The following is a 26,415-nucleotide window of genomic DNA, read 5'->3' as shown; positions in this document are numbered from 1 at the left end:
GACAGAGTGCCAGCAGGACAGTCCACATACACTGCTGCTCTGTTAGAGACAGAGGAGGAGGAGGAGGAGGAGGAGGAGGAGATGGATGTTGATCTGTTATTGTGACAGACAGAATCAGGACCATCATCAGAGCAGAACAGACTCCAGGACTGATCATTGTTTCCAAACACACAGTCATCACTGCCTCCTTTTCCTTCTGATGCTTCTGTAACTCACTGATATATAAACGCTTCCTCTCCACTCGACCTCCCAGTAACAGCGACCAGTCAGACCATTTCTACACAGCAGCTGAGGACGAACATCAAATCTGTCTGGATGATCAGGATATGACTGAACCTCCTCCACACAATGTGCCTCAATGTTATTGATATTATTATTATTATTATTATTATCATTATTATATAATATATAAAACCTTTATAATAAAACCACTAAAAACCTTTATTCTAGCGCAACTTGTAAGCGAACTTGACTTTCAAAATAAAAGCACAAAGCACCAAAACGTTGACTACAAAAAACAAACAGTAATGTACAGCTTAAACAATTTACAATCATGACATAGATCTTGACAAGATAAAGAAATAATCCAAATTATATACAATGTCATCATGCCAACAGTTACAACATCGATGGAGGATCTGTGTAAGCGCTGAGGATCGTCCTGATGGACAGAACAGAAGGAGAGTGAGACAAGTGAAGATATACTAAACAACACTGTGACATGAACTGAGCCACACACAGTTTGATTCACAGGTGATTGACACATTATTTGACCACAAGTGTCTGTGAAGGTTCTCAGTCATCCAGGTCATCGTAGTCAAAGGAGCCTCTTTGCTGACTTAAAGTCAGCAAAGAGGCACAGAAAAGAAGATCAGACACCAGCGAGGGAGGATAAGAAAGACAGACGCAACAACATTGTCATCCCCTATGTAGCCGGTGTATCAGAAAAACTCAGGAGAGTTTTCTCCAAGCATGACATCCCAGTGCATTTCAGACCCAGCAACACACTCAGACACAAACTGGTTCACCCGAAAGACAAAACGCCAAAACACAAACTTAACAACGTGGTGTATGCTGTACAGTGCAGTGAGGAATGCCCAGACCTCTACATCGGAGAGACCAAACAGCCACTTCACAAGCGCATGGCACAACATAGAAGAGCCACCTCCACAGGACAAGACTCAGCAGTCCATCTGCATCTTAAGGATAAAGGTCACTCTTTCGAGGATGCCAATGTTCACATTTTGGACAGAGAGGACAGATGGTTTGAAAGAGGAGTGAAAGAAGCCATCTATGTCCACTATGAGCGACCATCTTTGAACAGAGGCGGGGTTTACGACACCAACTCTCTGCCATCTATAATCCAGTTTTGAGATCCCTTCCCAGACGCCTTAACGCCCACTCACATCCTGGGCCATCTGACCTCAGGAATTCGCATGATAAGGTGCGGCCAGGTTTCACAATGAACACACCCGAAACTCTGGCTGATTGGGACCCACACCCAGTTTCACACCTTGGCTCAGGCGATTAGAGGATCATCAGGGGGTCCTTTTGTCCCTCTGTGGGGGGTCACTCCCACATGAAATCATGGATGGTGGTCCTGACATGAAGGAAGAGAAAGTTACAGGTTGCATCCTTTGACTTTGTCTCCGTGCCTTTGGGCCATTTTCAGAAGGACAGATGTTTCTGTTCAATTCTTAAATCAATTTTTTCAAACACAAACACTATTTTAAAGCTTCTAGAGAGTAAAATATTAATGATAATTATAATAACAATAATAAAAACAAAAGCTCTCAGATCCATCAAACCAAGCAGCAGAAAGAACAATAACTGAAGAGAAAACTTTAACCTTGTAGACTTCATTATGTTCCAGCTGCTCTACAGACGCTGTGACCTCGAACTTAAGCAGGTCGTAAAGTATGTGCAGCTCAATAACTTCATAATCAGACCCTGTGGTATTTAGGCAGCAGAACAACTAAGAATAACAACTACAAATAATGTTTTTAGGTTTCTGTTGTACTGCAAGGTTCTGTACAGGAGAACCAAACAAAGAGCAAATATTACGTCTCATTTACACCTGAGCACGAAGAGCCATCAACATTTAGCAAATTGAATCATCTTTGTTTAGATGCAAGAAGAATCATATAGAAATGAAAAAGTAGAAATAGAAATCCAGAGCAAAGATATCCTCTAATTCAGCGTAGCACATGTGCAGCTGCTGCGATTCACGTAAGCATTCGGCTCGTCGCTGTTGCAGATTTTTCTCTCGCTGTTCTGGCTCACAGCGCTGCAAACACAAAAATAAATATCCCCAAAGGTGTGAAAGGGAGCTAATTAGTAAGAGTATTGTTACTCTCCGCAGGAGTAGTCCAGCAGTAGAAATCAGTCCAATAACAAGGTGTGTAACATCTAGCAGGGTGACAGAAAAACCCAGGGTAACTTCTAAGGACCTCAACGTCTCTCTCACATTGTGTTTTTTAAACATGCTTCCATTTGTCACTTCAGTCTTTACTCTGAAATACAGGAAGAGAAATCATGGCTGAAACAATTTCTCATGAAACCAGGGGTGTGGTCCAACAGTCAGTTTGGTGAGGAAGGTTCCTAACTGAGAGAAGTGACCCAGAAGTATCTGTGTAGCAGCCACAATGAATCCAGATCATGAGCTTTATTAACTGATCAAAGTCTCTTCTTTCATCTTCTGTATCATTCAGTTTGCATTGGTAATGCCCATTATTGTAATGCTTTTTTAAGACCAGCAAAACTTTATTTCACTTTGGGTTAGCTGGGATAAGTGATGGATGGAGGGAATTTTACTTCAGCCACAGAAATCCTAAACAGGAAGGAGGAGCAGAGTTACAGTGGATCACTATCCAGCAGGGAAACAAGGTTTATTTCAATTTCTTGGCCATGAGTGAGATTTACTGAGTGGGCAAATTAGGGAGACGACACCATCAGATCCCAAGCCCTCCATGTGTTAATCAAGAGACGGCTGCTGTGCTACATCCATAAATAATGAATAAATTAGGAGCTAAAGCTGAAAGGACAGTTTATTTGTACCATCTTCACGTGAACACATTCAAGAACATCACAGATGAAGAAACATTAAAAACTTCCACACTACATAAAGCAAGAAAAATAGTTTTTCTTTCAGGTGGTTTCAGAAAAACAGAAACATCAAACATCTCCAAGAATCTCTTTGAAAGAACTAAAAACCTTTGTTCTCATGGTCCAATCATGAGTGAACTCCCCGATGAAGCCTTGTGTGCTAAAACATGTCAGAGTTTTAAAGGTTAAACATGAGTTTCCAAAACGTTTTGCTGGAGAACAATGAACTATTTGACTGAGTTTCAATCATTTACAGACGAGCAAAACCAGGACAGAGAAAAAAGGACAAAACTGACTCAGTAAAACAACAGAAAAGAAGATCCCATGTAGATCTGTATTATGTAGAAGTTCAGCCCAGCAACCAGTTCAGTTCAACACAAGTTTAAATGATTCTATCTGAACTCTGTGGAGCCTGATCTCAATCTTTTTGACTCTGACCAGAGGAAACCAGAGGATCTTTCTGTGTCTTCAGATTCACTGTGATCCAGTGATGGGAGTGATTTCAGCCCTGAGTGATCGCGCTGATGTTTGCACAGAGCAGACAATGAGGTGAATGTTTGGGCACATTGGTAACAGTGAAACAGTTTATTAGTAACGTGGGATCGTTTGTGTGCAGAGTATGAACTGAGATTCCTGAAGCTCTTGTCACACTGGTCACAGCTGTAGTTTCCTTCCATGTGTGCACGTTCATGAATGTTACGACTACCTGATTGTGAGAAGCTTCTCTCACAGTGTCTGCACTTGTGTGGTTTCTCTCCTGTGTGGACTCGTTTGTGTGATTTAAGCTCACATTCAGTGGTGAAGGATGACCCACACTGATCACAGAGGTGCTTTTTAACCCCACTGTGAATCAGTTCATGTCGTTTTAAATCACTTGGTGTGGTGAAGCTTCTCCCACATTCTTTGCAGTATTTCAGTTTGTCTCCAGTGTGTCTACGTTGATGTACTTTTAGGGTCTTTTGCCGACTGAAAGTTTTTCCACAGAGGTCACAATGAAAGTCTTTCCCACCACCACAGTGATGACAGGGTTGAGAACTGGATCCATCTATGTCGCTCTGCTTCTAAACAAAGACACAAAGACAGTGTAAGTCAGTCCTTCAACATTTGTATCCTGAATGTCGCCTGAAATAAAGAGCATCTCTGCAGACGTCCAACTACATTTGACTGTTTCAGTTAACACACTCAGTTTACTGGTCTGCAATAACTACAATACTACCACCATAATACTACAGTAATACTAAAATCATAACTGAAAGGAAAATCTGAATAATCACTCAGAGCTGCTTTTCCATGCAGTAGAATTGCTAACATGCTAACACAGTTTAATGAGCAGAGTTGTTCCAAACAGTCAGGCTAAAATGACAAGATAACAATATAAATACATACCTCACAGTAGCTGCACTTGTAGAGTCTCTTTCTGGTGTGGATCTGTTGGTGTAGTCTCAGGTCATGTGGAGATTTAAAAGTCTTCTCACACAGGTCACATTGATAAGGTCTCTCCTCAGTGTGGGTAAACATGTGTCGTTGTAACTGTGCGTCTGTTGTAAAGTATTTGCCACACTGTTCACAGCAGTACACATCATGTCTGGTGTGAATGCGTAGGTGTGTATTTCGGCTCCCTCTCTGGCTGAAAGTTTTTCCACAGATGTCACAGCTGTATGGCTTAATTCCAGAGTGAGTAACTAGATGCTTCTGTAAGTGGCTACTGTGAGTAAAAGCTCTGCCACACTGATCACAGCTGTACGCTTTAACTCCACTGTGGATGAGTTGGTGTGTTTTTAGGGAACGCTTCAAGGAAAAAGACTTTCCACACAAGTCACAGCTGAACGGTCTCTCTCCAGTGTGGATGACCTGATGCTGTTTTAGTGAAGCCTTCAGAGTAAACTCCATCCCACACTCGTCACAGCTGTATGCCTTAATTCCAGAGTGGGTAACTAGATGACTCTGTAAGTGGCTACTGTGAGTAAAAGCTCTGCCACACTGATCACAGCTGTACGCTTTAACTCCACTGTGGATGAGTTGGTGTTTTTTTAGGGAACCCTTCCTGGAAAAAGAATTTCCACACAAGTCACAGCTGAACGGTCTCTCTCCAGTGTGGATGACCTGATGCTGTTTTAGTTTAGCCCTCACAGTAAAACCCTTCCCACACTCGTCACAGCTGTATGCCTTAATTCCAGAGTGGGTAACTAGATGACTCTGTAAGTGGCTACTGTGAGTAAAAGCTCTGCCACACTGATCACAGCTGTACGCTTTAACTCCACTGTGGATGAGTTGGTGTCTTTTTAGGGAACGCTTGAAGGAAAAAGACTTTCCACACAAGTCACAGCTGAACGGTCTCTCTCCAGTGTGGATGACCTGATGCTGTTTTAGTTTAGCCTTCTCAGTAAAACCCTTCCCACACTCGTCACAGGTGTGTTTTTTCTCTCCCTTTCTTCTGTGAGGTTTGTCGGCCTCCTGAGAGCGCTGACTTCTGGCTCCATGTTGGTCCTGCAGTGACAGAGATACAAACAGAGGCAGTGAGTGAAATGCAGTCGTGGAACAAACTCAACCTTCAAACTCCATTAACACTAGTTTTAAACCTGAAGGTGGAGCGTGGCACCAAACACCTTAAAGGTCTCTTATCCCCACCTGCTGGTACTTCTAACACATTACATCCAACCTGCTGTTAAAGATAATTCATGACTGTTCAAACACTAAAATCATGCACACACACACACACACACACACACACACACACACACACACACACACACACACACACACACACACACACACATTATTTTATAATTTAGATTATTTTGTTGTTTCCTATTACATATTTCTATAATTTGTATAGATTTATACAGAATTATTCAGTGATAATAAATCCTATGTTTGTTTATTCTAAAGGAACCCCGTTAGCTTCCACAACAGATGTTGCTCGTCTTCCGTCAAATACTCCCATAAAATATTACACAATAAAGTGGATTCAAGATATCCACATAATTTCACTCTTACATCCACAGTGAGGTTTCACAATTGTTCAAATATAAGCAATCAATAATAATAATAATAATAATATCAATAACATTGAGGCACATTACACAAATTTCAAAAACAAATCATGTCTTACAATATTTACAACAACTAAAAGCTCTGTAAATCGGCTTTTAAGTGTTCATTGAAGTTTTGAATAATTCTCTAATTTTTTAAGGCAACTTATTCCACTTAAAAGTTGCTCTAAATGTAACAGTTTTACAAAACGTTACTTTTAACTCGAGCATTTACTAAATTGCAGCTTGTTGAAAACTGTGTAATATGATGATGTATTTCATCTGGATACTGCAGCTGAGCAGAATAAATGTGGTGTGTTTAACAGAATTGCTTTCTTTAGAACTACAAGTAAGCCATAGAATATTTTAGCCTGTACAGGAAGCCAAGAAAGGTTATTATGCATTTGATCAATATTAGTATAGTATGAACATCTTCACACTAATCTGGACGCCTTATTCTGGACTAACTGAAGTCTGTTAAGATCTGTCTTATTAGCTGCTGACCAAATGATTGAACAATACTCCAGATGAGACATTACTAGTGCATTAATGACATCTTTCATAATGAAGAAGTGATACACAAAGAGCATTTCATAGCCATAGCTATGCCTTGTCGGCAGAGTTATGTGACATTAGTGATGTTTGTACTTTCAGCGTTAACTTGGTTTTAAAGCCTTTAAAATATACGCCGTTCAATCCGGTTGTTCAGTCTGACGTCACTAGCCGTGTCTGGGTCTAAACTCCGCTGCAGGTCCATATATCAAACGATCACTATGGCATTACTGAGAGTTGAAAAACTGTCTAAAGTCTTTCATCTTTAATAAAATGATCAGCGTTCTGCTCTACCAGGTGTAACAACTGAGTTTAACATCCAGGCATCCATGAAAACGGAATTTATGACATTTAACGGAGTTAGAAGTTAGCAGGGAGTTAGCTCGCTAGCTTCTATCTAAATACAATATAGCATGTCCTGACTGCGGGGTTTTGGAAACAAATTAAAACCTACAGCTCTGCTATCACTTCCAACATAAATGAAGACAGAAAACTAAACAGCAGTGACGTTTGTAGGGTTACTGAAGTTGGGCTAGCTGGTATATAATGATGTGCTACGTGACCGCTAGCGACACAGCTATGTTAGCATAATATAAACAACCTAACTTTTTTTCCACTCGATAAAAGTTTATGTGAGTGTTCTCGGTGGTCAGGAACAAATGTAATCGCATGGCAGGATGCTGTAAAAGGACCAAACTTCAGCCAGGAGAACAACTGAGATAATCCATCCACAATACGAGGTTAGTCATTCATATACTGCTGCATGGGCTGGGCTGTAGTTACATCCTAAGGTTTTAAAACCTGAGCTTAAATAAATGATTAGCGGTAATAAAAGCCGAGGGAGGTCAGCAGTGATCACTGACTGTTTTAGGAGATTTTGAGATCAAATAGAAGAAAATACATAACATTAAACATGTTAACAACAAAAAAGCCATATTAAACGCAGACTACTTTAGGCCCGGAAGTAGGATTCGTCGCGTCATCACTGAACAACCGGATAGTCGACCTTAATCTGACAGAGAATGTGATGATTTTGTGGATAATTAAAGTCAGTCATATATCCACAAACACAACAAGCTGAAAGTCAGTGATGCTGCTCGGTTTGCAGTCCTGAACATCACGGCACAAGCAGGATTCACTGCACTGTTAATGTTAGCTGTGTTATATTGCTGCCTCTGTTCGGTGGTGTCGAGCCAAACGCACTTTAACGTGTGTTTGAACGAGCTGACGGTTCACTCGTTAAGCTGAAAGAAAGATGCTTTAATCACAGCAGTCACACATGTGTCCACTGCACCATCTGGAACTCTTCTTGTTTACACTCGTAATAACACAAACACTAAATCCTGCTTCTCTGGTGCTGTTGCGTAGCAGTGTGTACACCTGAGACTGTCACCTGTCTGTCTGTCCTGCACTCTCTCTCTGTTTCTTTCTCTCTGATTGTGGAATAAAAGTATGAACATGTGTTTATAAGTTACACTTGTGTTTGAATCCTGCAGCTTATCACACATTTGATTTCCATGTGTGACGACTGCAAGAGTCCAGAGTGAGGACAGACTGAGGGACCCACTGCTGCACATCATCTGTGAGGCTTTGCAGCCCTGATGATCCACCAGGACAAACTCAGCAGTGTGTGAGGAAGAGGAGGAGGAAGAGCCAGCAGCAGCTGACAGATGGAGAGAATAGACAGACTGTTCCCTGTTTGTGAAGGACTGCTAGGAAAGTTTAACATAACTTGATAGGTTTGTAGCATAAACCTATTCGCTGGAACGTTAAGACAATATAATTACACTGCAAGCAAGACGCAAGTAGGCAAACTTCTTCATGTTACTCGTGCACGGGAGAGAACCAGACAGAGCGCCGTTCCTTCGCTTGACCCCAGTAGCTCTCGTCCGTTCTCCCGTACCACTGTTCTTTTATTGAGGTTACATGAATATGCATAAGTTCATTAACATATGACGTCTACATACAAACAAAGAGTACCTTGCCTGTGTGTGTGTGTGTGTGTGTGTGTGTGGACTGCTGATCAAAGGGTCAAACATCCTTGGTCAGGAAGAGGGTAGACTAGACCCCCCCCCCCGGTGAGGAAGTCCAGCAGTTCATCTAAACAGAAAAGCACTTAGACTAGAACAGACGTAGCTACGTTAATCCTACCATAAAACAATAAGACACGGTATGACCTCTCATGCTCCCAAAGTGCTGTCTAATACACACAAAGTTTGCAGACTATCAAGGATCAAAACCTCTACCAATCTACAACTAATTACAAAACTCTAAGCATATATAAGTAAATATTTCTAAGCATAAATAACAATCAACAATACAAATCTAACATAACTGTCTGTGCTGAATCAGTCTTATTAGGTAATGTTGAAATAATGTGATCATCCCAGTGTTTTCAGTGTGGGAGAAAGTACTCAGGGCCTTCAAGTTACACACTATGAAAGGCAGCAACAAGTTTAATGTTCAGAAACCTAAAGTCTGTATCAGCAGCAGGATGGAGCTAAAAATAAATGTTGGTTTCAGTTCTATGAAGCTTTGAGTATTTTGGATCAGCAGCTGCTGTGTTTGTTGCATCATATTGCTGTAACTGTTTATATATTCTGAGCTAAGTTGATCTATAGTGTTACATGATACACTCTCAGAAATACGAAATAAGAACATTTTTGTACCTATAGGAACATTTTTTTTGAATGTTCCCTTAAAAGTACATTACTGGTGTTTAAAAGTCCAGAAATGCCCCTTTAAAGGTTCAATTTGAAATAAAGTACAAATCTGTATTATAAAAAGAAGGACGATGCAGTTCATCTGATCACTCCTCATAACATTCTGGAGTGCAGGCAAAATGCTATTATAAAATCTTAAGCAGCAACTTCTCCAGGTTCCAATATTTATGCAATTCTCAAACCTTTTGGCCACGACTGTATAACCTCTTCTGAAGTTTAGTGGATATTATACATGGTTATGCTCAGGATGTGTCGGCCAGTTTCCACTGGAAACGCCTTTTGGTTAAACTGTCAGCGAGGAATTTGCATTTGCACTGTTACATTTTTATATAACTTTAATGCACATAAACAACAGCTGCTTGTTTCAGTGAAAATACATTGATGGGTTTTTAATAAAGTTGTGCAGCTGTAAAGTATTTTGTCTGGTGTCAATTCTATCGTCAGCTACATCGTTATGGCAAATGTTCAAATGTATATGGTGATAAATATCTTTGGTCATATGGTCCTGCTCTGTCTGTCACCTTCTGTGTTGAGCTCATTGTTTCCTCTGTAGTGGCTGAGCTGAGTCCAAGTAGCTGAAAATGTTCCTCTGCTGCTCCGTCAGACTCTCCTCCTCCTGCTGATCAGCTGGGACACAAAACAGATCTTTGTTAGGCTCCACACTGCACTGAAGAGTCAAAGTGTCTCATATGTTCATCTGACAAGTAAAAGAACACATTTTTGTTTCCCGAGGTGGGCAACTTGTTGGAAACAAACACAAAAGGTTTGAGCACTGATACCTGCCATTGCTGGCTTTGAAAGATGCAACACCAGCAATGTGGATTGTCAAGACTCAAACCAATCATCAAGCAAAGACAACAGGGATCATTTGTTTCTGTTTATTTAGCATTCACAGCATTTGTAGTTGCCTTCTGTGCAGGGGAAGTCCACGCACACTGTGTGGTACCGCCATCCGCAGAAGGTGCTTTCAACCTTTGTAAGAGAAACGAGATTGTCTGAGACTGAAATGATATTCACTAAAGAAGTGGTGATTTGTAAAACTTCACATTTTGATCCGGGACGTACTCTGCATGAAAACAAGCGCTCACTCTTCCTGCTCAACAAATGACAAGGGCAGAGCCTTATACCACGTGATACAGAAGCTGTGCCGTGTGATGCTAAAATTAGCAGGGAAACAACAACGGAGAGCACGTCAGGGATGACGAGAAAGTGACAGGAGAAAATCCGTCCCGGTCAACCACCCAAACATCAATAACGGGAACCTTATACAGCGCTTCCCTATACACGTCGAACTCCCGCAGGCACAAAGACATCACGGAGGCTATCACTTATCACCTGACCAAAGATATGGCTCCATCAACACTGTGCAAAACGAGGGATTTAGGAAAACGATCAACACCCTAGACAAACGCTACACAGTGCCGTCCCGCAACTATTTTTCTATTGTTGCACTACCTGCTCTGTACACGCAGCGTCGAGCAACGGTGGAGACGGAATTTCAAGCAGGACAACATTTTGCTGCAACAACAAAACGTGAGACATTTGTTGTTTTATGTTTATTTATTGTTATGAGAGAATCATGATCTCAATTCTAAGCCAAAAAATCGTGATTCTCATTTTATGCAAAATCGTGCAGCCCTAACATTAACACAAAACTATTGTTTCACCAGAGAAACACACATGAAGAGAGAGAGAGAGACAATAACAGCTACCAAACAGTCGTCATAATTCGTCACACAATGAGAAAAGGACAAATCAACAAGTAACAATGACTAATTAATATTAAAATCTGTAACATAATGTATTGTTTGGAGTTTAGTCTGATTGGTTCAGGATGAGCTGCCATTATCCAATCACACGTCTGCTTACCTGCATCTTTTCTCTTTTTTCCAACCTGAGCACCTGATGGCTTTGAACTTTTGTTGTCCATCTTCCATTGGTTTGAATTTTGCGCTCCAGTACAAACACAAATCCCCCAACCCGAGGATCAGCACAATTAACCTAACAGACCTACACCTTAGTTCACAGATTTACTTTGTCTAAGGTTGATTTCTGGGATTTCACACAACCCAGGATTCAGATCGTGAATCCATGATGGGCTTGGATTTACATCATTATAAATGAAATGTGCTCTACTTGGAAGCAGCCGGCCCCGCCCCTTTTGACGGGTTGTGTGAGACTTTAAATCATCAAACTGTAAATTATAAATTAAATTGTTATTGATCCTTTACCCCGAGTCCTAAAGTGTAGATTTATTTTCTTACTCTTCTTATATTTATTGTTTGTTTACTTGCACCGCTGTAACTGCAGCCTCGTCGTCTCGTCTCTCTATATGCTGGACTGTCTGTAGCGGAGATGACAATAAAGTTTACTTTGACTTCAGCAGCGCGCAGGCGCACCGAGGGCTCTCGCGCTCACTTTATAGAATTTAGAAAAAACATCGGTGCAGATTATAAGTCTGTATCATAATATCTGTTTGTTGTGTTGTTTTTATTTTGTTTTGCGAGTTGGTTATTAGATGCCGCTCCAGCCAGCCAGAGACTCCCCGCCGCCCCGCCCTCTCCTCCCTGTGCCGCCAGCAGCACCTCGCAAACGGAGGGCGCCCTTACTCCCAGCAAATGGCTGATAGAAAACCGATCGGTGCCTACGAATTTCCCAATATGCGCTGGCATGACGTCGGGGAAGCATGGGTACGACCGATTCTTTTATTTTTTTCTTGCCAATGCCCGTGATGCCCCTCCCCCCCCACCACGATGCATTCTATTGGTTTGCACACCAATAGAAGAGAGCCCCGCCTTTAACGCTCTTCTCTCACAGAGAGCAACAGAAAACTTGGAAAAACTCCAGATTGACTGAACTCAGTTCAAAGTTACCTTGACACCTTTAGATGTGAGAGGTAGTGATGGTCCGCTTGAAGCTGACGCTCCGGTGCGTGTGTCAGAAAGATCAACGCGCTGCTTCAGAAGCACCGTGTCGAGGCTTGATTCGTTTGGCCAGAGTCACGTGATCAGTGACGTCTGAAGCTTCGTTTAGAACGTACCTTTTTTTAAATCGAACTTTATTGAAACACAATTAGTATACAACATACAAACAGATGAAGTTTACAAAAGAACAGAACATGAACATACAGAACCAGGAGTAAAAAAATGATGATATGAGTAGGCGAAAAAAATCAACATATTGTAACGTGCAGTGGAGATGAAGCCAGCCGCGGAGGTGTGCAGGTGGATAGCGAATGAGCAACAGCTTCTGACTTTCCAAAAAGTACTCATTTATTTACAATATCAAAAATAAAAGTGCTACCTCTACCACACATTACTAAAGAGCACACTAGTCCGCGTACACACGGGAGCATCCATTACAGGAGGAGTGCGAAGAAGAACCAAAAGGGGGTGACACCAGTCGTGAGACAGGAGGCGCCGCCATGTGGTGATACACTGCATTACAATAGCAACTGTTACATAGTCCCCCCCTGGTGAGAAAAAGGCTGTCCTCAGCCATACACAGCCGAAAAAGCACACACCACACCTAACAGTACCCTATACATAGAGGTTACAGCTAAGATTGGTGCACACACACAGGGCAAAAGACCATTTAAAAATGAAATTGGTGAAAATAAGACGAATATGTACAGTGGAAAATCAGTTTTTTTAGTTTTTTTCACTTTTTTCTTTTGTTCTTTTTTTTTTTTCTAAGTAAATGCCAAGAATGAACCTTAACGCACGAAAGAGCCATAAAACTGGATTAAGTAGAGCAAACAGAAACATCTACATATCATGACTCAAAGTAGCAATGCAACAAGACAGCATCAAACAGGTTTAACCAAAACATTTCACTTCAGATCAAGCCTGGTTGTGTGAAAATCATTAGTCCATCTTTTGTTGCTCCAGCCAGACGTAACTCTGGGGCAACGTCTGGGCCTGAGATTGTAATGTCCACCAGCAGCTGGGTGCTGGACAGATCTGGGTGAAACACTCTCTGGAACAGCGCCCACACCAGAAGAAGAGTCAATGTCCGGTAAATCAAAGGGGAATGGCTCAGAGTCAATGTCAGTGTCTGCAGGGGGGCCAGGGTGGGCCTGAGAGTCAGAGTTCAGACCCTCTGCGGTCTCTCTCTCAGCAGGCAATGAAACAGAATGTTCTTTGGAAGTGAGAGAGTCCCAGGTATGGAACGGTTGCATGTTCACAACATGATAAACACCTGCATCCACACCGGAGTCCACCCAAGTGAGCCTGTAGGGTTGCTGACGACACCGTCGTGGTGGGCCTGATCTCTGATAACAACGAAACGGCCTACCTGAAGGAGATTAGGAATCTGGAGAACTGGTGCCAGAGGACCTCCTTCTAAACGTCAGTAAGACAAAGGAGCTGATAGTGGACTTCAGCACTAAGCAGGAGAGGAACTACCAGACCCCCGTCATCAACGAGTGCCCAGTGGAGAGAGTGGACAGCTTCAAATACCTCGGAGTTCACATCACGCAGGACCTGTCATGGTCCTGTCACATCAACACCGTGGTGAAAAAGGCCCGTCAGCGTCTCTACCATCTCAGACGCTTGAGAGACTTCCAACTGCCCTCCAAGGTGCTCAGGAACTTTTACTCGTGCACCATAGAGAGCATCCTGACGGGAAACATCTTAACCTGGTTCGGGAACAGCACCATGCAGGACAGACGAGCTCTACAGAGGGTTGTGCGATCAGCTGAGCGCACCATCCGCTCCGAGCTCCCTGACCTGCACTCAATCTACAGCAGGCGGTGCTGGACCAAGGCCAGGAAGATCGTGAAGGACCTCAGCCATCCCAACAACAGACTGTTCTCTCTGTTGAGGTCAGGAAAGCGATTCCGCTCCCTGAAGACCAACACAGAGAGACTGAGGAGGAGCTTCTTCCCGCAGGCGATACGGTCTCTCAATCACAATCACACCACCACACAGTACTGACCCACACATATAGTTCTTACACACACACTGGACATTCTGGACATTGTTTTCACTTCATCACTTAAATCACTGCTGCTGTTATTGTGTATATATTTATTTATACTTCTTGTGTATTTTGTTCATACATTCTTATATAGTTCTATATTGTGTATTTTGTTGTACAGTTATTTTATTTTCAATTTAATTTATATATTTTATCTTATTCTCCCAGTTAAATTTACCCTTCATTCTAATTTGTGTTGTACAGTTATTTCATTTTTAACCTTAATTTATATTTTATTCCTTCCTAGTTAAATTTACCCTTTTTAATTTTTCATATTTATTTCCTATCTTATTCATAGCCTTTTCCTTTTTTGTTTTCTTTAGGTCACGAGCAGTTGTCCAAGCATTTCACTACATATCGTACTGTGTATGACTGTGTACGTGACAAATAAAATTTGAATTTGAATTTGTAATTAACATCACTGAGTCTCTGAGATACACACAATGGTCCCTGAAACAGTGGTGCAAGTTTAGCAGTAAAGTTAGACTGAGCGTCTGACCTGGGGTGCGTCTTAACTCTCACAAGGTCACCAACACGAGACATCGACATGCCACGTTTCAAGTCATAGTAATGTTTTTGTCTGTCATGGCTATAGTCCAAAGCTGCTTTGGCGTGGTCGTGAGCTTCCTGCAGGGAGGCTCTCAGAGTCTCAGGGTAAGGCACACCCGGTTCATCAACACCTACTGTAGAAGGCTGAGTGATAAGGTCAAGCGGGGTGTCTAACTCACGACCATAAAGCATCATGGCAGGAGTCATACCTGTACTGTCATGGGGGGCGGTGCGCAGAGCAAAGCAAATTTGAGGGAGAAACTTGTCCCATGATGTGTGCTTATCACCTACATAAGCGCGGATTGCAGTTTTCAGAGTCCGGTTGACGCGTTCAGTAGCATTTGTCTGAGGGTGATATGCCGTAGTGAGTCTGTGCACCGAGCCTAAGGCAGAAACAACATGTTCAAAAAGCTCACTCACAAAAGGAGACCCTCTGTCAGAAATGAGGTAAGTGGGTGTACCATGCCTAGCAAAAATGTCAGTGACGAATTTACCAGCTGCAACCTGAGATATAGCTTCTTTGACAGCACTGGCTTCAACCCATTTACCGTATTTTCACAACCATAAGGCGCACTTAAAAGTCTTAGGTTTTCTTCAAAAAGTACGGCGCGCCCTATAGCGCAGTGCGCCCTGTGTGTTGTAATGAGGACGTAGTAGAGAACGCCATGAGAACGCTAAAGGGTGAAGTGTGTGCGTTGACTTTATCGCACATACCTGTATAAAAGAACAGGTATGTGCGTTATGCAGGACATCGTTGTTTTAACAACCCTGAAAATGGCAAAGAGACACGCTTACGAAGCACAGTTTAAACTGAAGGCCATCAGCTACGCGGAGGAACATGGAAATCGAGCAGCGGCGAGAGAATTTAAGATTAACGAATCGATGGTTCGCAAATGGAGGAAGCTAGAAAACAAGCTCCGGCAGGTCAAGAAAACGCAGCTGAGTTTCCGCGGACATAAGGCGAGGTGGCCCGAGTTGGAGGAAAGACTCGAGCGGTGGATCATCGAGCAAAGAACGAGCGGGAGAAGCGTTTCGACGGTCACCATTCGGCTAAAAGCAGTTTCACTTTCACTTTTTATGAAACGGTGCCATTTTTCCATCCGGACCAGGACTACGGTAGCGCAGCAACTTCCAGCGGATTATAAGGAAAAGCTGGCCATCTTCCGCTCCTAGTGCAGCAAACACATCGGCGACAAACACATCCAGCGATGGATGACCGATGGAGACCACAGTTTCACCAAGAGTGGAAGGCAGCGCCGGGCGAGTTACGCCACAATTTGCCAATGGATTGTAGATGCTTGGGCTAATATGTCTGCTGGCACTGTTGTTCGAGCTTTCGCAAAAGCCGGCATCATTTCCGAGGAGCCGCACGGCACGGAAAGTGACTCTGACAGTGAAGAAAGTGAACCTGGCATGTTTGATGGAGATTTAGCGCAGCTGTTCAATTCAGACACAGAGGATGAGGACTTCGATGGGTTTGATTGATGATAAAAATGTGATTACCACACTTTGTTTTGCTCCTGCTTTATTTTTAAATACGCACACTTGTATGTTTGTGTGTTGTTGATGATGACGATTATTGGTAATAAAAATGTGAGTACCAAACTTTGTTTTGCTCCTGCTTTATTTTTAAATACGCACACTTGTATGTTTGTGTGTTGTTGATGATGACGATTATTGGTAATAAAAATGTGAGTACCAAACTTTGTTTTGCTCCCGCTTTATTTTTAAATACGCATACGGTACTTGTATGCGCCCTATAATCCAGTGCGCCTTATGTGTGTGTTAAATACAGTAATGGCACACATAACTGAGACTGCGCCTTTTAGCACAGTGCGTCTTATGGTCGTGAAAATACGGTAGTCAAATAGTCAACAAACACGATCAAATAAGCATTACCAGTGGGGGTGCGGGGAAGTGGCCCAACAAAATCCACACCCACATACTCCCAGGGTTTCTGGGGGACAATGGGAACCATAAGACCGGCTGCTTTTTTCTGACTTGGCTTGGTGAGTTGGCACACTGAGCATGAAATCACATAGCGTTTCACATCAGCTGCCATTTTGGGCCAGAAAAACCTAAAACGCAGTCTAGCCAATGTCTTAGAAACACCCAAGTGACCTGCTGTGGGGTGGTCATGGTAATAGTCCAGCAAGGTGCCTCTCATGGAAGTAGGGGCAAACAGTTTCAGCTCTTTCAAAGGGTGCAAAGCACATATGGACTTGGGTTCTCTGTGATACAAAAGAGAGTCATACACAACATACTGTAACAAGGTGGCATTGTCCGAGCTGTTCAGAGAGTCTGCTTCAATGTCTCTGAGGAGTGGACCTGTGACATGATCGTCTAACTGCAGCTGTCTGAATTGTGAACGGTCAGCCAGAATGACGGGGGGCAGAGTACGAATGTCCAGGCTGCCCATAACAGCATGATCTGGTAAAAGATCAGTCGGCCTGTCACAGGTCAGAGGCAAAGGGTTGCATGACAGTGCGTCGGGAACTTTGTTCTGTGCACCAGGTTTGTGCACTATTGTGAAATCAAAGTCCTGCAAACGAAGTGACCAGCGGGCGAGTCGGCCCGTTGGGTTTTGACGAGACATGAGCCACCTGAGACTGTTGTGGTCAGTGAAGATAGTAACATGAACACCCTCAACATATGGGCGGAAGTGTTCCAGAGCCCATATCACAGCGAGGCACTCCTTCTCTGAAGTGCAGTAGGGGAGTTCAGCTTTGTAAAGGGAGCGACTAGCAAAAGCCACAACGTACTCACGACCCTTGTCATCCTTTTGCATCAACACTGCCCCAAGACCAATGTCACATGCATCGGCGTGAATGGAAAAGGGACGGTTGAAGTCTGGAAATGACAGGATCGGGGCTGATGTGACATGATCCTTCAAAGTGTCCATGGCCCTTCGACAGCTGTCGTCCCAGTGGAAAGCATTGTCCTTTCTGGTGATGGCGTGAAGAGGTTCGGCATGGCGGGCATAATTCTGAATGAAGCGTCGATAATAGCCAGTCAAGCCAAGGAACTGACGGACGTGTTTCACTGAGGTTGGGGTATCAAACTCCTTAACCGCCTTTACTTTGTCCGGATCGGGCTTAACACCTGATGATGTGATGCGGTACCCGAGAAAGGTGAATTCATCGAGGCAGATTTGGCACTTTTTGAGCTTCAATGACAAGCCAGCAGCCTGGAGTCTGCCCAGCGCCTCCTCAAGATCCACTAAGTGCTGTTCAAAGGTAGGTGAGGCGATAACAATGTCATCCAGGTAGACTGCGCACGTTTTGTAAATGAAGCCAGCAAGCACAGAGTTCATGAGTCTCTGAAAAGTTGCAGGTGCGTTGCAGAGCCCAAAGGGCAGCACCCGAAACTGGAAGAGACCGCAGTGAGAGATGAAGGCAGTTTTAGGCTTCGAGTCCTCTGCTACAGCAATCTGCCAATAGCCTCGCGCTAAGTCCAATGTCGAGACAAACTTTCCTCTTGCCAGAAAGTCCAAAGACTCATCTACACGAGGCAGGGGACAAGAGTCTTTTCGGGTAACTTGGTTGAGCCCTCAAAAGTCCACACAAAACCTTGGTTCCGTGGCCGCTCTATTTACAATGACTACAGGAGCTGCCCAAGGGCTTGTGGAAGGTTCAATGATGTTGTCCTTCAACATTTGTTGCACTTGTTCTTCAATCACACGTTTCTTAGCAGGTGACGTGTGATAGGGTGGGAGATTGACAGGTGTTGCATTGCCAGTCTCTATGGCGTGCTCAGTGAGAGCCGTTCGACCAAGTTGACCATCAAACAAGGAGCTAAACTTGCTGAGCAGATTTAGTAAAGCATCCTTGTTGTTCTCTGAGAGACTTGCTTCAGACAGTTTGGCTGTTAAGTCTGAGCGAACCAAGTCCAAAGACATCAGTGTTCCAGGTGAATGTGAGTAATCATTTTGAAGGTCCTCTTCATTGTCTGCGAGTGGGCAGGGGATGTCCTCAATGTAGACTGTTCTAGTGGGAATGTGAATAGAAACAGAAGCTCTTGCCATAAAATCCATTCCCAGAATGAAAGGAGAGGACAAATCTGGTATTATGGCAAAAAGCTGGTAAAAGTTCTTGTTCATGAATCCAATATTGAGCCAAATAACACCAACAGGGATACAGGGAGCATTATTGGCGAGGTTAACTGCAGGACCATTCCACTCACTTGTGTTTCTAGGGTAAGAGTCATTTACTTGAATGAGATCTGTTCATACAGCCGAGAGGGAAGCACCCGTGTCGAGGGTAGCATCCACAGATGAAGCATTGAAGTTCACTTTCGTTCTTAGTGGGGTATTCCAGTGGACTTGTGAAAAATTGTCTTCCAAGTGTCCAAGACTGTGTCCACCCTGTAGTGAATCGGCCGTGTGAGGCTCCGTTAGTAACTGGGGGAAGGTTGGCCTCTGTGAAATGTCCTCCCCCCCCCCCCCCCTGTAGTTTCCCGACTGCCTGTATTGTGGCTGGGATGTGGTGCTGCTTAATTCCACCTTTTCATGGCCAGGGTCAGAGGGGCCAGGTGCTGGCAATGGCTGGACTGGGCCATGCCTAGCGGTGTTCGAGGCTCGTTGTGGCAAATGAGGTTGGGTGTTACAGTTTGGGCAGGTGCGTGTAGTGAACCCTGGCTGAGAGCATTTGAAGCAGTAAAGTTCAGACTTATAGTTGTCTTTGCTACATAAAGCAGGCTGTGGTCTTTGTGGTCCAAGCACTGAGTGAAGCTCATGAGCGCGTAGCAGCAGGTCCATTACAGAAGTGACATTAGCGCCATACAGGGCAACTCTGTATTTTTCGAGAGCATGTTTACTAATTAGGTCAATTCTGTCTTTTTCAGGTGGGGGCCTCTTCAGTTTGTCAAACTCACTCAACATGTGGGCGACAAAGGTTGGGAGCGGCTCGTCCTGAGCCCAGGACCTTCTTACTGTGGAGCAACAGCACTAACCAGCATGCCAACAATGGAGGAAATACAGGAAAGCTATGATTTCCTGTATTTGAGGCAGAATTATTTTGTTCTTGCCCTTGACAGGTTAATCCACAATAAATAGCAACAGCATGCATGTGGTGTGTGTGTCGTTGTCTGCCTCTTATAACTCCAGTGATTTTCCTGTAGTTTGAAATCTTATGCGGTGTTGACACAATAATTTGTTGTAAACCAGGAAATTCCCAACTGTGGTAGAAAGCACAGCTTAGCCTTAGCAAATGTTCAAAGAAAAGTCGTCACTTCCTGATTTCTGCTTCACTGATAAATATTGTCACACTGGGGTTTTTGCAAATGATATCAGTGAGCACTGTGTGGCAGCTGGAGTCAGACAACTGAAGCTCCCACAATCAAGACCACAAACAGCTTTCAAAGGAGATTTGAAGCTTTTCTGGCAGCAAGCTTCATGATTTATGGGACTGGAACTGGAACAGAAACTACCTGATCACCAATGGTGAGCTGGCATGGAATTATTTTTATGACATTTTATCAAAGTTATAAATAAGCATGCCCATTAACACATAGTGAGTGAGCATGTTGTCTTCCCACGCAGTGAACAGCGGATGCTAATGTTTTTGTCACTTTTTACAGAGTCAAACTCAAAGTAAGGTCAGTGCGTCCACGCTTTAAACGCTGCACGCTCACACTCTCTCCACACTCGATAGATTATCCATTGTTCATCTGCACACAGCTGCGGTTTTAGTAACGCAGTAACGCAGCGTGCTTACGGGAAAGTAACAGTAATCTAATTACCTTTTTTGCAATAGTAATCCCTCACTTTACTCGTTTCTTGAAAAAAGTAATCGGATTACTGCCCATCTCTGGTTGGAGCTGTGCACTTGTGGGTTCCACCTTGTGTACACGTTTATCTTTGCTGTGTGTACTTGTACCTCTGAGTGGAAGCTGAACTCTTGAGTTCGAGTATCGAAGCATCAGCTGTGACGTTAAAGTCCAAACAGCTCGTTCATTTGACGTGCAAATGAACGAAGGTAACGCCGTTTTCATGTGGATGTGTCACTGAGACACTTTCCACATCCACAGCTCACAAAATGGGAAAACTATAGAAGTATAACAATGAAGAAGTTACTATGTTACGGGTCCCAAGGATGAAGACCTCGATGACAAATATGTTACCTGTAAAAGCAGGTGAAGAGCAGAGTAAGGAAGACACGATGCGTCTCTGCTTTCCTCCAGAACGTGTCTGAGTCTGATTTATTTCACACAAATAAATGCTATAAAACACTAAACATGAGCTTTCAATATACTGTTCAGCTGGTTCCTCATTCACATCAATTACATTTACTTATTTCACAACATCAGTGAAATATACTCTTTTTAACTGGTTCAGTTTCTCAAGTTCACACTTCTTTCCATAACAGCTACATCCTTTTATCATATCAATAAACACATCACATTGTCTTCTGCAGTGTCTTACTGGCTAAACAGTTCTATTCAATAACAGCATTGGTAAATACATTACATTTGTTCCCTCCAGTAATTTACTGGCAAAATCACTATTTAGTGCATCATGAAACACAGCTTGTTGAATCAACCCATGAATGCCTCTGTTAGCTACACAGAGTTGCTCAGAGTGCTTGTGTTACACTAGCTAATCTACTCAGTCACTTTAACAGAACTATTAACATTCACATCTCACAGAACTGATTTGATTGGAGCATTACAACACGTTTGCACAGAGCATAGGAGCGCACTGACTCTGCTTCACGAGCGCTCCACCTAACGAGCGGGCTCGCGGTGCGGTCGCGCGGGACACTCCTCTGGTTTTCTCCCGTGTTTACATATAAATAACTTTGGCGGACCGCCTTAACTCTCCCATTCACATTAACGTGGGTAACCATGGTGACAATAAACAACATTTTCGGTGCGAGCACCGTGTACCGACCTGTAAAAGCAGGTGAAGAGCAGAGTAAGGAAGACACGATGCGTCTCTGCTTTCCTCCAGAACGTGTCTGAGGAAGCAGCGGAAGGTGGGCTCCACTTACTGCTCCCCGAAACCCCGGAGCAAGCACCAAAGTTCCGCCCTCACTGCTTTCTAACATAAAATGAATCCCTGTTACATGGATTTTCTATCCTCTTAAAGAAACTGAAAATAAATACATATAGCAATGAAAAATGTCCCGTTACATGAGTGTTTTACACAAAATAATATTCATGTGGTCATTCCCTCACAGGGGTGCCACAACTACACTGCTGTTTTGACAGAGACACAGTGTGTTTATCTAACTTGGCTGAAGCCAAAGTTCTCCAGACAAATTCAGTCTGTTTCTGCCAAGTGTGAACTCACTGGATGAGCGCCAGATACACAGAATCAAAAAGGGATAAATTACTTTTCTTATGTCATGTTCCCGTCACAAACTGGCTCAAGGAGAGGGGAAGCAGGAGTCCACAGATGAAATGTTCCTATAAATAAAGTGGAATTTATTCAAACTTTACCAAAACTTCAACACATCAAATACAAGCAGCTCAGCAGGGAGTGGATGTGTGTTGCATGTGCCAGGTGGATGCAGAGAGAGGCCAGGGCCACGTTCAAACCTGAACACGCTGCACAGTGTTTTGTTCCATTTGTTAGGGATGAATGAAATGCTTCCTTGAAAGGATGTGTGCAGTCACCAGTGGGCGTGGAAGCATGTGCGCCCTCATTTGGTGGGTGTGCAAGAAAAGTCATCCTGTCACACAGCAATGCCTACATAAATCACACCACTCTGCTTAAAATAATAATGTTTAGTGAAGCAGGTGAAGCAAAGGGCTGCTTTTAATAGGCTGGGAGACCCAGGTGTGCTGCTTTAGCTGCTGAGCCTCTTATGACAGAACAGCGGAGAGTGGTAAGAAGGGAGGAGGGGGTCTGGCTGTGTTTGTGAACGATAGATGGTGTAACTCTGGGCATTTATCTATCAAAGAGACGCTATGCTGTAAGGACATTGAGCTGCTAGCGGTTAGCATGAGACCGTACTATCTACCACGAGAGTTTACACACGTGATTATGATAGCTGTGTATGTCCCGCCCTCTGCTAACGCTGCAGCAGCCTGTGAGGTCCTGCACACTGTAACCAGCAGACTCCAAACACAGCACCCTCAGGCCCTTTTCCTGATCTCTGGGGACTTTAAAGATGATGTAACCATTTAATTATGGTTACATAATTAATTATGTAATTAATTATGCAAAATGCAAAACGCTCAGCTGTGTCTCCAATCAAAGCTCTGTAACTTCAGAGGTGATGTTCATATGTTGACTAATGGTTTTCTTTCATTTTTGATGTACTGCAGAATATTTGTATAAAATCCAGGCCAGGAAAATCTCCTTCATGTGTTTCTGTGTTTTGTCTTCAGCTACGTTGACACAAAGGCCTCTGCTGTGACGCTCACACCTTTGATAAAGTCTGGAGAGTGTCAGCTTCCTGTTTATAGATACAAAAATATGTAATGTTGTGAACTCTGGCCGCAGCGGCGCAAGAAAAAGGAGAATTACGGGAAGCACTCACAACAGGTAAAATCCAAATAACAAAGTAAAGTACGATAAAATAAAAAACAACAAAAGAACAACACAATATACTTCCCCGTACTGTTACTGCTAACCTCTGTTAACCTAGTAACTCTTACCTTCTAACTGACAGCTGGTCAATAAACGAGCTCCATAAACGCTCCATATTCACCTTTACATGGAATATAAAGGGAAAAGAAGAAACACAGTGCTGTGTCAGCGTTAGACATATAGATATATCCTTGCTTTTAATACATTTGAAGGTGGGTGGGAGAGGTGCTTCTCCGCGTAGTCTACGGTCTCTTTGGGATGGGTAAAGCTTTTCCTCACATCACCATGGGTCACTAACAGCTTTGCAGGGTATAGCAGTCTGTACCTGACGCCGGTCATCCCACGTAGTCTTCCTCTCATATTTGCAAATGCGGCTCTGCGTTTCCAACAGAGGGAGGGAAATCTGGGAGGATGTTTATTTTAAAAACCCTTATACATCAGGTTCTTGTTCTCTGCAGCTTTCAGCAGAATTTCCTCACCAATGTGGTAGTAGTGCAATCTCAAGATGATGGGCCGAGGAAGATGACTTTGTTTGGGACGCTGGCGATTCGCTCTATGTGCTCGATCGATGAGTGGCTTCTCCTTGAGAGATAGCGCCTCCGCCAACAGGTGTGAACCAACTCAGTCATCTTGGGTCCCTCTGTGCCTTCTGGTATTCCTGCAGTTCTTAAATTATTCCTCCTGGAGTGCCTCAAGAGCTCCACATCTCTCATCTAACTTCTTTACCTCCGCAGACAAACGCTCCACAGTGGCCTGGAGAGTGGCGATGGTGTCAGAGTGGTTCGAGGCACAGTCCTGCAGTTCAGTCAAAGTGTTATCATGCCTGGCCACGTCGCTTTTTATGTCCGAAATTGAGGGCTGGATGCTCTGGTTCAAGGATGATATCTCGCCTCCTATGGTGGTAGAAATCTCTAATATGCAAGTGTCCAGTGCTAGTTAGTTAGTTCTAGTTCTAGTGGTTAGTGGGGCTTTATTTGATGATTCTAGTGTGTGTTACATTGTTGTCATATTGTTGAGTCGCAGAGCTGCACAGTGTTACAGTTTCTGTAGAGTCTGGTATAAGGAACTCAGATCCCTCTGTGAATAATGTTCACTGAAACTGATCTGTAGTTAATGAACTAGTCAGGATTTACACTAGAGAATGTTTCTGCCATTACATGGCCTGTATTTGTAGAGCGCTTTACTCGTCCCTAAGGACCCCAAAGTGCTTTTTTGCCCAAGGACACAACGACCGAGACTGTCCAAGCCGGGGCTCGAACCGGCAACCTTCCGATTACAAGACGAGCTGCCGACTCTTGAGCCACGATCGGCCCACATATTGTTGTCTTTTGTTGCAGACACCAAGTGTTGAGATCCTGTCTCAACCTCCTACATTCTTCCAGCAGGTTACACATTATTTTTTGTATTTGGAATCAAATATATGTGTCAGTTGGGCCTAGTGCAGGGGTCAGCAACCTTTAACACCCAAAGAGCCTTTTGGACCCGGTTTCCACGCAAAGGGTCAGGGTTCGGGAAAACACTGGGAGCCGCAAATACTTTGTGACATCTAAAATGAAGATAACACTGTGTATATTGTTTTTACCTTTATGCTTTGTGTGAACAACTACAGTGTGTTGCTTATGAAATCCATGAAGTGCTACAGAGAAAATTACATTTGATTTATGTAATGAACACATTTTGAGCTCTTAAAGAAATATAACAAAGGAAAGCTGAACTACAATGATCCATGTAGCAAACACAAACTGTTATATCGCCTTTGGGCTTTTGGAGCCTTGACCTGACTTTTAAAAAAAGCGCGTTCATGCAAACATCGTCGGGTCTGCCGTGATATGTTTACAACGGGACTTCTGCTCCTGAACCTCTGCGCACAGCGTCTGCAGGTAAGGTAACTTTATTTATACCCAGCACAGACACATTATTCCTGTTAGGTCATGTCAGCTGTCACTCAGTACAAGCACAACTGTGAACAACACAAACTTCTCTTCAATGTGTCACAGAAACACTAAGTGTGAGAGCCTGTATGACACACAGGACAGACTGTAAGCTCTGCTGGCTGCACAGCACTTTGTAGCAGTTTTCCAACATGTCCTCCACCCGTGATGTCAGTGGTGGGACCCCAGTCACAGCACTCAGCACCACCTCCTTTAAATGGATTTTATAGCAGTTCCTCCCGTTACTCGGTGCAACGCTTCTTAAATGTGTTTTTGCAGGATAAAACACAGCAGGTGGTGTAGAGAGGACGTCAGCTGACGGAGCAGAGGGAGGCAGACTGTGGATAAATGACAGAGTGAGAGGAGAGCAACCATGACAGAAGCACAGGTGTGGCAGATAGAAGTGGCTTTATAGACACTTATTGTCAGTCCTCGTGCATGCTGTGGAAATAAGTGTCTGTGTCATGAGGTGACATGTGAGCTTATCTTTGGTCAATAAAGCTGAACGACCAGTTTTCACTTTGCTTGTTACGCTTGTTTAGTGACGTCTGGGTTTCTGTGGAGCCCGAATTTTGATGAGTTCTGGTGAAATCATCTGAGATCATCTGAGCATCGGTGAAGAGTCAGCAGAGAAAGTGTGGGACAGAAGTTTGCTTTGGACACATGGACTGAAATCAAAAAGTAACAAACAGGATTTCCAATGGACAGTATGGAGAAGTGAAAGTACACAAAGGCTGTGCTGGAACACGTGTGTTACACTTTTTGACAGCTGAGAACAAAACACAATATTTTGCATCATCTCTGCAGTGTCTCTTCTTTCCTCTGCTGTTGTGCTTTTAGCTCCAAACTGTTTCAAATGGTTTGTCAGCAAGCTGACCTCTGACCTCTGCAGTACTAACTCCTGACCCGTACAAAGAGCGGGCGTTTCTGACCTTTGACCTGCAGCTGTATGTCTCTCAGTCTCAGTTCTTCTCTCCGTCACTGATGGAGCAGGTGTAGTTGCTGCT

The 26,415-nt window shown here is 43.5% G+C and overlaps 1 protein-coding gene across 7 annotated transcripts; it reads right to left on the bottom strand.

The window, feature by feature from the left end:
- Positions 1–430: 430 nt before the first annotated feature.
- Positions 431–21,300, bottom strand: LOC309702265 (uncharacterized protein). Of its 7 annotated transcripts, XM_082526845.1 has the most exons (5): positions 21,062–21,300; positions 9,934–10,039; positions 4,492–5,592; positions 3,980–4,166; positions 431–661 (listed from the first exon to the last, which is right to left on the bottom strand). In XM_082526845.1, the coding sequence occupies exons 2-5, from the start codon at positions 9,949–9,951 to the stop codon at positions 552–554; spliced, it is 1,416 nt and encodes a 471-aa protein (XP_082382971.1). In that variant the 5' UTR covers positions 9,952–10,039; positions 21,062–21,300; the 3' UTR covers positions 431–551. The 7 variants fall into 7 exon arrangements, with proteins under 7 accessions (XP_082382971.1, XP_082382965.1, XP_082382970.1 ...); XM_082526839.1 differs by lacking the exon at positions 431–661 and having other exon boundaries at positions 2,666–4,166; XM_082526844.1 differs by lacking the exon at positions 431–661 and having other exon boundaries at positions 2,666–4,163.
- Positions 21,301–26,415: the final 5,115 nt, after the last annotated feature.

The sequence above is a fragment of the Aulonocara stuartgranti genome (genome assembly GCF_965226115.1).
Source record: "Aulonocara stuartgranti genome assembly, chromosome: 3".
In the NCBI taxonomy this organism is placed as follows: domain Eukaryota; kingdom Metazoa; phylum Chordata; class Actinopteri; order Cichliformes; family Cichlidae; genus Aulonocara; species Aulonocara stuartgranti.
The sequence above is the reverse complement of the archived record's forward strand: the minus strand, read 5'-3'. Positions and strand labels throughout refer to the sequence as shown.